Source organism: Neomonachus schauinslandi, chromosome 7, assembly GCF_002201575.2.
Source record: "Neomonachus schauinslandi chromosome 7, ASM220157v2, whole genome shotgun sequence".
NCBI classification, from domain to species: Eukaryota; Metazoa; Chordata; class Mammalia; order Carnivora; family Phocidae; genus Neomonachus; species Neomonachus schauinslandi.
In genome coordinates this window covers 112,116,664-112,126,900 of record NC_058409.1, presented here as the reverse complement: position 1 = coordinate 112,126,900, position 10,237 = coordinate 112,116,664, and the positions used below count along the sequence as shown (strand labels likewise).

At 36.9% G+C, this 10,237-nt stretch overlaps 1 protein-coding gene across 1 annotated transcript in view; it reads left to right on the top strand.

The window, feature by feature from the left end:
- Window positions 1-10,237, top strand: part of NDUFS4 (NADH:ubiquinone oxidoreductase subunit S4) — a 107,146-nt gene that overhangs the window by 78,458 nt on the left and 18,451 nt on the right. The window contains exon 4 of the mRNA XM_021696837.1: window positions 7,806-7,879. Within this exon, the coding sequence (XP_021552512.1) occupies window positions 7,806-7,879 (74 nt within the window). The remainder of the gene's footprint in view (window positions 1-7,805; window positions 7,880-10,237) is intronic.

Genomic DNA, 10,237 nt, shown 5'->3' with positions numbered 1-10,237 from the left:
TTTCTTTCTTTCTTTCTTTCTTTCTTTCTTTCTTTCTTTCTTTCTTTTTCTTTCCTTCCTTCCTTCCTTCCTTCCTTCCTTCCTTCCTTCCTTCCTTCCTTTTCTTTCTTCCTTCCTTCTCGTTCTTTTCTTTCTTCTTTTTTCTTTCTTTCTTTTTCTTTCTTTCTTCCTTCCTTCCTTCCTTCCTTTCTTTTTCTCTTTCTTTCTTTCTTTTTCTTTCTTTCCTTCCTTCCTTCCTTCCTCCCTCCCTTCCTCCTCCCTCCCGTGCATGTGAGTAGGGGAGGGACAGAGGCAGAGAATCTTAAGCAGGCTTCACCCTCAGCGTGGAGCCTGACACAGGGCTAGATCTCACGATTCTGAGATCATGACCTGAGCCAGAATCAAGAGTCAGATGCTTAATAATGAACTAAGCCACCCACGTGCCCCTATGCTACCTTACTATAAAATACATTCACCTAAATTCATTCTGATCTTAGCCAGTCTTGACCATGCCTAATATTCCTGTCCTAAGATTCCTTTTCCACAAACTTTAGTGGCTTTAATTACATATGTTAGAATTTTTAACTCTAGAAACCTTAAAATAAAGTAGGCTCCGTGCCCAACGTGGGGCTTGAACCTCATGATCAAGAGTTGCATGCTCTACCGATTGAGCCAGACAAGTACCTGTAAAAATCTTAATTTTTAATGAAAATAAAGAAGTAAACAGTTATAAATTGTGTTTTACTCTAGCACTCTGTGGATTGGCAGGCTCATAAATACTTTTTACTATTTCTGGAAATGCATGTTTTCTCATAGTAAATTTAAAATTTTCAGGCACAAAACATGTTTACTAATAGATCCAAATACTTTTAGTTCCTCTGTAAAAGGAAGCCAAAAGCAGATAAACCTATATTCAGTAATTAATGTTTCGGTTTTTATCTTATTTGTAAATGATCTATATATTTAATGATCCTCCATCACTTAATTTAGCACAACTTTAAGGTTTCACGTTAACAAAAAGATTTGGGGAAACTTTTAAAAATTCATCCAAAAACTTTTATCCTGCTTACATCTGTTTAATTCAGTTGTTCTCAGGATACCTGGGTGGCTCAGTAAGTTAAGGGTCCAACTGTTGGTTTTGGCTCCATTTATGATCCAAGGGTCATGAGATTGAGCCCCAAGTAGGGCTCCACAATCAGTGAGGGGTCTGCTTGGAATTTTGTCTCTCCCTCTGCCCCGCCTCCCTCTTGTGCATGTGTGTGCTCTGAAATAAATAAATCTTTAATTAACTCATTCTCAATAATTATATTTAGATAACTTATGAAAATTCATCATATTAGGTTATTTTTCTTGCTGACAAGTTCTGTAGCAGAGATAATGTGAACATATTTGACTACTAAACCCAAGTAGAATAAAAGTTGTTTGTCTGCATTATATTCACTATTTATAACTCTAAAGACCTATTTTAATTAAACCAACAAACTTAGATTAGCTTTGACGTTGAATATTTTCCCACATCACATGAATATGAAAAGCATTTGGGTTAGTTTCTATTTATATCTGAGAATTTTAGGAATACCTTGATTCAAAAAAGCGCTTAATTTTCTTTAAACCAGTTAAATAGAGCTCTTTTACAAATTAATTTTACCAATACCATCTAGAGATAAAAAATAATAATCTATCTGCAACACATATATTTAGACACACACGTAGACATACAGACAGATGTAATGGAGAACTTCTAACTTCTATTTTAAAGTTACTGCCATGAATCAGGTACACAAACCACTAGTTATAAAAGAAGCTGGATCTAAGTTGTTTTTCTAGTAGATGGAATAAGTTAAGGTTACCTGCTCAGTTGGCTAAAGCTTTTTACTAATATTTCTGGAGGAAACATCTACTTCACTTGAGCTGATGTTGACAGATTTGCATAGGACCTTTGAGGATACTTTTTTTCCAGTGAAGCTGATGATTACAAATGAAGCATCAACCCTTGGGCCAACGTTTTGATTGTGGACCCCTAGGAGGGTGTGATGTGAGGGACCCAGGTGTTATTTTAGGTGGCTGGCCTTGGAGCTATTGTAGCTGTAAGGCCAGTAGCTTGGCAGACTTTTGTTTGTGGTGATGTTCCCAAGTCCTTTCAAAGTGCTCAGCTATGACCACAAATTCAGTCAGTGGTCTCCCATCCTGTTTTCTGCTTGTTTATCAATCCACTAATCTCAGGAAATAATCCATTTACAGATAGGGCAGCTAGACCAAATTGGGTGACCTCGTTTATTATATGGAGCCCCAGAATGCTATAGGAAGAGAACTTCCAAGTGGGCTTAAAGTCTGTGGCAGATTCATCTTTGAATAATTTACCAATCAGTGTGAACAGGGAAGATTCTAGGAATGGCTTTTAAAGATCAGTCGGCTGTTCTGTAGACCTTTTCTAGTCCACAAAGGGATGAGGTTGAAGGTTAAGGATCTTGGATGTGGTCCTTGAAGTTACACTGTCCTGCTTCCTGCATCCATTTTTGGGCTTCACCAAGTCTCACCAGCTTATGCACAGACTGACAAGATCTGGCAGCCTGCGGGCATAGGCCCTCATAATGACTCTAATAAATTCTTCAGAAAACTTTGGGGATCCTCCTTGGGTTTAGGAAATTCTTTAACTATGGTTTTTAGCTTGGTGTTTGACCAAGGAGTGAGTTATCCTACAGCTTCGGGTGATTTTATCGTAAAACGTAACCTTTTAATAGTCTCTTCAGAGTGGAAAGGCAGTTCAGATACAGGATTAGTAGAATGTCGAATACTCAGGCGAAGGAAGATTAGAGTGGAGCAATAGGAATCATGTCAGTTTTATTGTCTTTTTTTAAGTACCTCTTGTGTCTTTAATTTTTCATTAGCCTTTTGCTTCATTTTTTAATGAAGCAATTTGATGCGTTTTGCAAGCTTCTGAATACCAATTAAAACACATATCCCATTCTGTTTGTTCAGTTCAGGAACCCTTGTTTTCAAGTGCATTTCTTAAATGAATGATCTCATCTAATTGGAACGTTTCCCATAATGGACATTGTAATTCTAGATTGTCTCTAATAAAATTTTGACATTTTTGTAGATATTTATAACTTCTGAGACTATAGTTCTTAGACAAAATATGCAGGTGTGCCAGAAGGTGGCATGCTTAACTTTTTAGAATTTAAGGATCTCTTCTTTTTTTTTTCCCCAAGCTAAGCCTTTGGGTCTCTCAGAGCCAAACTAATACCTAAAAAGGATGTGCTGCCGTATTGGGGATTTTGCAGTGTACCTCATTGCATAGAAATTTTCTTGAGGTTTGCAGTGATATAGTGTCAATCTAATCCATTCTGCAACCAACTTATACTAACATGGGAATCTTTGAGTTAGGTGGTGAATGCTCTGGCAGCTTTTGAGTGCTCAACATATTCCCACCAATTTTTGCAGCTTTTTGGCTTCCAGGATGCATTAACCTTTACACAACACAAGACGAACAAGGATGTATACCTTAATATATTGGCAATAACCTAGAGATGTTACTGTGTCCTGGCCATGAGATAGTCCAGTGTGTACCACCGATAGTTTCCATCATGGTACCTTGGACTGTGGAAAGGATTGAACTAGCAAACACCAACAGACGGGGACTGGACGCTCCACATAAGTGGGAAACTGCAGTGGCCACTAACAGTTCCCACATGGGTCTTGGGACAGAATCAAGGACTGGGGGTTTCCACCAATTAAACCAGGATTCCAGAATTGTGGCATGAACTGCCAGCAGCTCCCAACATGGGACTGACTGGTAAGCCAATTAGATTGGGATTGATGCAAAGAGTGGGTTCAGAATCAAGAGGAACTTACCCATGGCTCTTGGAAATGGTGAAAAAGACCAAGAACTCAGAAGGGTTTGTGGGTACCACACCTGTTGCTCATTGTCTCTGAATGCCATCAGAAAGTTGCTTCAGATCCCACTGCTGCCACTAAATTGGTTAAAAACAAAATTCAGCTCAGAAATTTAAAGATCAAATTGGCTTCGTTCAGTGATTCATGAATCCGGCAGCATTCCATCTAGCAAACAGAAAGAAGCTTCTACATGCTGTGCAAAATGAAAGGCAAAAGGGGGCAAAGACAAGGAAAGAGCAGATTATCTCACCTCTGTGATTGGTATTCCAGATTGACTAGTTTAAGATTACGTTCCTGAGAGAAATTGAAATTGCAGTTAGGTAAGTGAAGTCTTGTGAACTCTTGATTTGCTGATGTGTGGCTAAGTACAAGTGACTCTATTTTGGGCCTCTTGTCCTTTTGTAACAGTTTTCAGTTGGGGTTATTATGCATAATACTAAAGTGAAGATTCTTTTTTTTTTTTAAGATTTTATTTGACAGAGAGACACAGCGAGAGAGGGAACATAAGCAGGGGGTGTGGGAGAGGGAGAAGCAGGAAGCCTGATGTGGGGCTTGATCCCAGGACCCTGGGACCATGACCTGAGCCAAAGGCAGACGTTCAATGACTGAGCCACCCAGGCGCCCTAAAATGAAGATTCTTGTACATATCTTCTGGTGAACCTATGACTTCATATTAATATGCTAATTAGCCCCTGATCAAGCCAATTCTATTAAGAAGTTTCATTCTGAAAAAAAGGAGAAGGAAAAAAGTATCATTCCATTAATGCTCTATCCTTACGCCTATCCACTTAATGACACTGGTAATGTGAGGAGTTTTGTTCTAGAAGACAGTTAAATTATGAATAGATTACCTTGAATTTGTGGAGGATTTATTTTATGCTTTGTTGGGGTGGGTCTGTTTCAGTTTTACCCTGGTTTTAGTCCTAGAACATAGTGTTAAAAAATAACAAGGCATGGGGGCGCCTGGGTGACTCAGTTGAGTGTCTCACTCTTGATATCAGCTCAGGTCTTGATCTCAGGGTCATGAGTTCAAGTCCCAGGTTGGGCTCCATGCTGGGCGTGGAGCCTACTTAAAATATAAAAAAATAATAAAAAGGCATGGCCCTTTTGAGGTTTCAGTGAAAAGCACAAGGTTCTTACCAAGTCCTTCTAATTCTGTGGGACTCCAAACTCAGTCTCCCCTGTAGCAAGGAAACAGCTGCTGAAATCTCTGCTTAGTTCTTTCAGCCTTCTCAGCTATTGTTTTAGAGCCTTTGCCCATTTGTGTGCAGTTCAGAAATTCCCTCCTCTGCAGATTCCTCCTTTTCACTGTTTCCTCCCCTAACTTCCCAGCTGCTCTGGCAATCCTAGACTCCCATCTCCAGATTCCTTGTGCTGATAAGACTGTGGCTTTCTGCTTGAGTTCTTGATGGTCCTAATGTCTGGACCAGAGAGTACCTTTAGGGGAAAAACTATCAACTGGATCTAATCCATTGTGGTTCCCTTCTTTGAAAAGTTGATTCCTCTCCATTTTCATTCCTGCTTTTGGTCACTCTGTTCCCTTCAGACAGTTGGGCTTTTTTATTATCTACAGTTGTTAGGCAGATAAATCTGATTTTAATGGTAGGTAAATCTGCCATTACCCAAATTGGAACCTCAGTAATTGGGAATTGAGCAAATAAAGTTTAAAAGTATAAGTACAAATTATATTTAGTAAAGATTGAAAAGAGAGATTATTTATAGGTGGAGGAGGGTAAGATGTAAAAGACTTCATGGAAAAGATTGGTATTCATTGTAAACCATGAGAGATGGTTGGGATGGACTTCTATATGCTGATACAGTGGCCTCTCTCTATATTCCTAGTGGAAGGAACAGATTGAGCTGGTGGGAACATATAGGCTACATTTAGAGGAACATTTAGCAATCTGTTTGACTAGTTGGTTACCTCCAAGGGGGAAAATTAAAAAGAAGACTGGAAAGTGGGTTCTGATCATATTGTAGAAGTGCTTGAATGCTAAAGTGTAGATTTTGAAATTCATTTGGTAGACAATGGAAACTATTTTAAGTTTTAAAGTTGGACAGTGAGTTTGAGAGTTGAACTTTAGGAAAATTAATCTGGCAACATGGTGAAGGGTAGATTGGAGTCGAGGAGGAGGAAAGATTAGTTAGGAAAGTATAGTAGAGTTTGGGGGAAGGATAAGAAAGGGTGAAAGCTGGTTGTGGCAACATACTTAGAAAAGAACTTCAACATATAGGAGATGAAGAATGAGAAGGATAGAAATGAAGTGGCTGGGAAAATGGTGGCTTATTGATGCAGGTTGTTACTGTTCAACCTATGTAATTCTTCCTAAATAAAGTGAGAATAATAAAGGCTGTACCACCTTTGCAGATTATAGAGCTCTTGGCTCCTGAGTTTTTCCTACAGTTTTTCTGTTTTGTTTCCTGTTCTCAACTAAGTTAACATGAATATCAACACTCACCAAATTATGCGATCAGGGTCTCCTGGGTGGCACAGTTAATCATCTGACTCTGAGTTTCAGCTCCCTCCTGATCTCAGGGTTGTGGGATCCAGCCTTGTGTCGGGCTCTGTGCTCAGTGGGGAGTCTGCTGGAGATTCTCTCTCCCTCACTCTCTGATCCTTCTGTTCATTCCCTCTCTCTCAAATAAATCTTTAAGAAAAGAATACTGGGGGCACCTGGGAGGGGCTCAGTTAAGCCTCTGCCTTTGGCTTGGGTCATGATCCCAGGGTCCTGGGATTGAGCCCCACTTTAGGCTCCTTGCTCAGCGGGGAGCCTGCTTTCTCCCTCTCCCTCTGCCTGCCGCTCTCCCTGCTTGTGCTGTCAAATAAATAAAATCTTTAAAAAAAAAGAAAAAAAAGAAAAAAATTACTGGATTGTATTTATGTTGACATTTCTGTTCTCAGTATAAACTATCAACTGAGAAATCATGTGTGCTTTGAAAAGGAGGGATCAATATAAAATTATTTGTTACTGGTACTAATGCAGCTAACCAATGTGAAGCTTTTTCTTACAAGGTGGGGGAGGGAGTATGGTAGGAATACATATCATTTATAGGGATCTCATAGCAGCCCCAGAACAGTAACCATAGTAGAGGACTAAAACTTCAGTAGCAATAATTTGTAGATCTTCATTTCAGTGAGGGCTACTTCCTGTATATTCTCTCCTGTGTATATCTCGTATCTTTCCATTATCCATATTACTTCCTAAATCTTACTTTTTTACTTTAACATTTCTAAACGATATTTCACAGAATGTACCTATATTTGCCTTTGAGAGATTCATAATAAACATTTGTAGCAAACAGTGTTTTTACCTTTTTATAAATGTACTAGTAAAAGTGATATTTCTGAAATTATGTGATATTTTGTGCATTTTGTGAAGGTTTTGTGTAGACTTGTAAACATTATCACTATCCTAGATTGAAGAACTCAATTAGATGTTAATTCTTGGAGCTTAATTTTTTCATGGGGCCATTATGCTTAATTATTGTCTGTAATGATGGAAGGTTCATTTAGATGTTATTGCCATCTATTTTTTGGGGTAATGATGGTACCAACAATTGCACTCACAAGTAAATTTCTTGATATTGAATTTGTAAGGTCCATTTGAGAATTCTGTTGGGATTTTTTTTTAATTCAATTTAATTTTTTTTTAAGAGTTGAATAAATGATTTTATTAAAGGACTAAAAATTGCTGAATGTCTTTGCAATTACAGATTTTTTAATTTGACAGTTCAGGTTAGAATAAGCTCAGGTTAACACAGGAAAAGATATTCAAAAAGTTAACAGTTTTAAAATAAGGTATTTCATCAGTAGTATACTTATCTGATACTATAGCAGCTATTTATTTTCTGAACATTTTACTTTATGCTTTTATTTTTTTTTACCCAAAGCTTAATGTTAAATCCTGGAAAAAAATTGTTTCTTACAGGGCTGATCCCTTGTCCAACATGGTTCTAACCTTCAGTACTAAAGAAGATGCAGCTGCCTTTGCAGAAAAAAATGGTATGTTTGGTCTGTTTTTGTTTTGCTTTGACAAATGAAATCAAGATAGGATTTTATGTTCTGACCTTAATCAAAACCAGTCAGGAATATAGAATTTGAGTTGAAAGAAATCCTGTAGTCTAAAATCCAGTGGTTTTTAGATTTTTTTTATACTATCAGAACACCTCCCCCCTCCAAAAAAAATCTAAAATGGAATGCCCACATAACATGTAAAAGCCAAAATGCTCTAATTAGAAGTAGAGGCAGGGAGTAAAACTACTTCTGCTCCTACCTTGTTCATGGCTCCCTCTGCAAAATCACCAATACATTGTTTTTAAACTGTATTTGAATGTCTCATAAAGCAGCCTATTCCAGTTTTGAGACCTCTGTTTATTCTTTTTACTTTGATCCAAAATCTCAAGTCTATAATTCTATGTAATAGCTCTTTATTTGGAAAATAGTTACCATTACCTTATTCTTAAATTTTCCTTAAATTACCTTACAGTTCCTTAAAGTACCTTAAAATTTCATGTAAGCCTAGATGTCTGTGGGCCACTTTTCTAGATATGGTGGGTATAGTACCAAGCATAATCTCAAAGCTATAATTAGATTAATGCAGCCTAAGAGAGTATTAGTTTTTGAGATAGCCACCTAAAACTGTTGTTTATATTGATATTCCTATCAACAAAAATACAAAATTTTTTTTCTCATTTTCTATTAAGCCATGCAACATGGTAGTGAAGAGAGGCTTTGGAGTCAGTCCAGTCTGAATTCTGATCCTTATTATGCCACTTGGAAGCTACATGATTTTGGATTAATTTCATAATGGACTTAATGTTTTCTCATTGTTGAAGTCATGATACTTAACTCATAGTGTACCTAGTCTAGTACCTGATACAAAATAGATACTGTTTGTTTTGACCCTTTCCTCTCTCCATCTGATATTTCTGCTATTTTTCCCTCATGGATTTCAAGCACTGCTGTATGTTTGTACCTAATGCATTCTTCTGTTCTAAATGGTCAGTTGAATTTGAATCTAAATTATATGAGATAATGTCTATTTAAGTATATTTTTACTTTAAGGCAATATGTAAATATAAAAGACTATTAGTGTTATATAACATATTTGACATATAAATGTGAAAGCTCCATAAAGGTTATTATCTAAGATACTTGCTTTTTAAATATTTTACTTTTTATAGCTTATGATTAAGAGTGTGAAGCCAAACTGCCTGGGCTTGGATCCATGTTGGTCTTTTACTATTTGTATGTCTTTGTATGTCCATTTTTTCCTATGTACAATGGGCATTGTTATGAGGATTGAATTAGTTAATAGAAGTGTTTAGAACATAGTTAAGTAATAAGAACATAGTTACGTTATAATTGTATATAAGTTTATCCTATTCTTTTTAGACTTTAAAATCTAAAAAAAAATTTTGTAAGTGAAGCTCCTTATTAAAACATGTTCTTGGCAGTTTCGAAATTTCTTAATTACATAATTATTCTCAAAGTGGTCATAGTCTTTAAAATATTATTTTGATTTAAATTAAATTGCTTTTTAATTAAACTGTAATATAGCTTATCAAAAACAGTTCTATTAATGTTTTCCATCTTTGCAGCCTACCATATTTCATGTCTGACACCTTGAAAATTATTCATTTGAGGTCTGCAATGTGAGTTTAATAACAGGAAATCTAATTAAATTGTTAAATCTCTGGTTAATGTCTAAGTGGTCACCAGGACTGCATGACTACAGTTGCTATGTGAATTGCAGGTGTGAACTAGCCACTGCTGCTGTTGAAATTTCTGCCTCCCTGGGAAAGAAAACTGAGGAGCATTATCAAAGTCAATAGACAGTATAACTTGAAAAAGCTTAATGGATAGTATCTTACAATACTATAGGCTAACAGTGGATCAGGAATTTTAACTTACATCTTAGTCACTGCCTTATCCCCAGCACCTAGCATAATACCTACATAATGGACATGGGATATGTGGTAAAATTACTTTCTAAAATACATTCCTCTACTCAAGAATTTGAAGCCAGTCTCATTCCTGGGAGAGTTCTCACTGATTATTCCACCCTTGAATTCACATAATACTTGTGATCTGCCTCATTTATTTAACATTCAGCATTATAGATCATTATATATAAAGAGACTTTATGTATAAAGTCCTGTTTCTCTAGTTACTGAGTCAGTGAGGCTAAGCATATCATTGAAATGGTACAGAATCATGGGGTGGAGGATCTTTTCCAAATTACCCACATCTTATCCATTCTGATTTGCCTCTTTTGGGTAGGTGGATAGGATGGGGACATTCAAAAGGTTTCCCTCCCCCCCGACACCTAACATCATTTTGTTGTGAGCTAATGCTGTT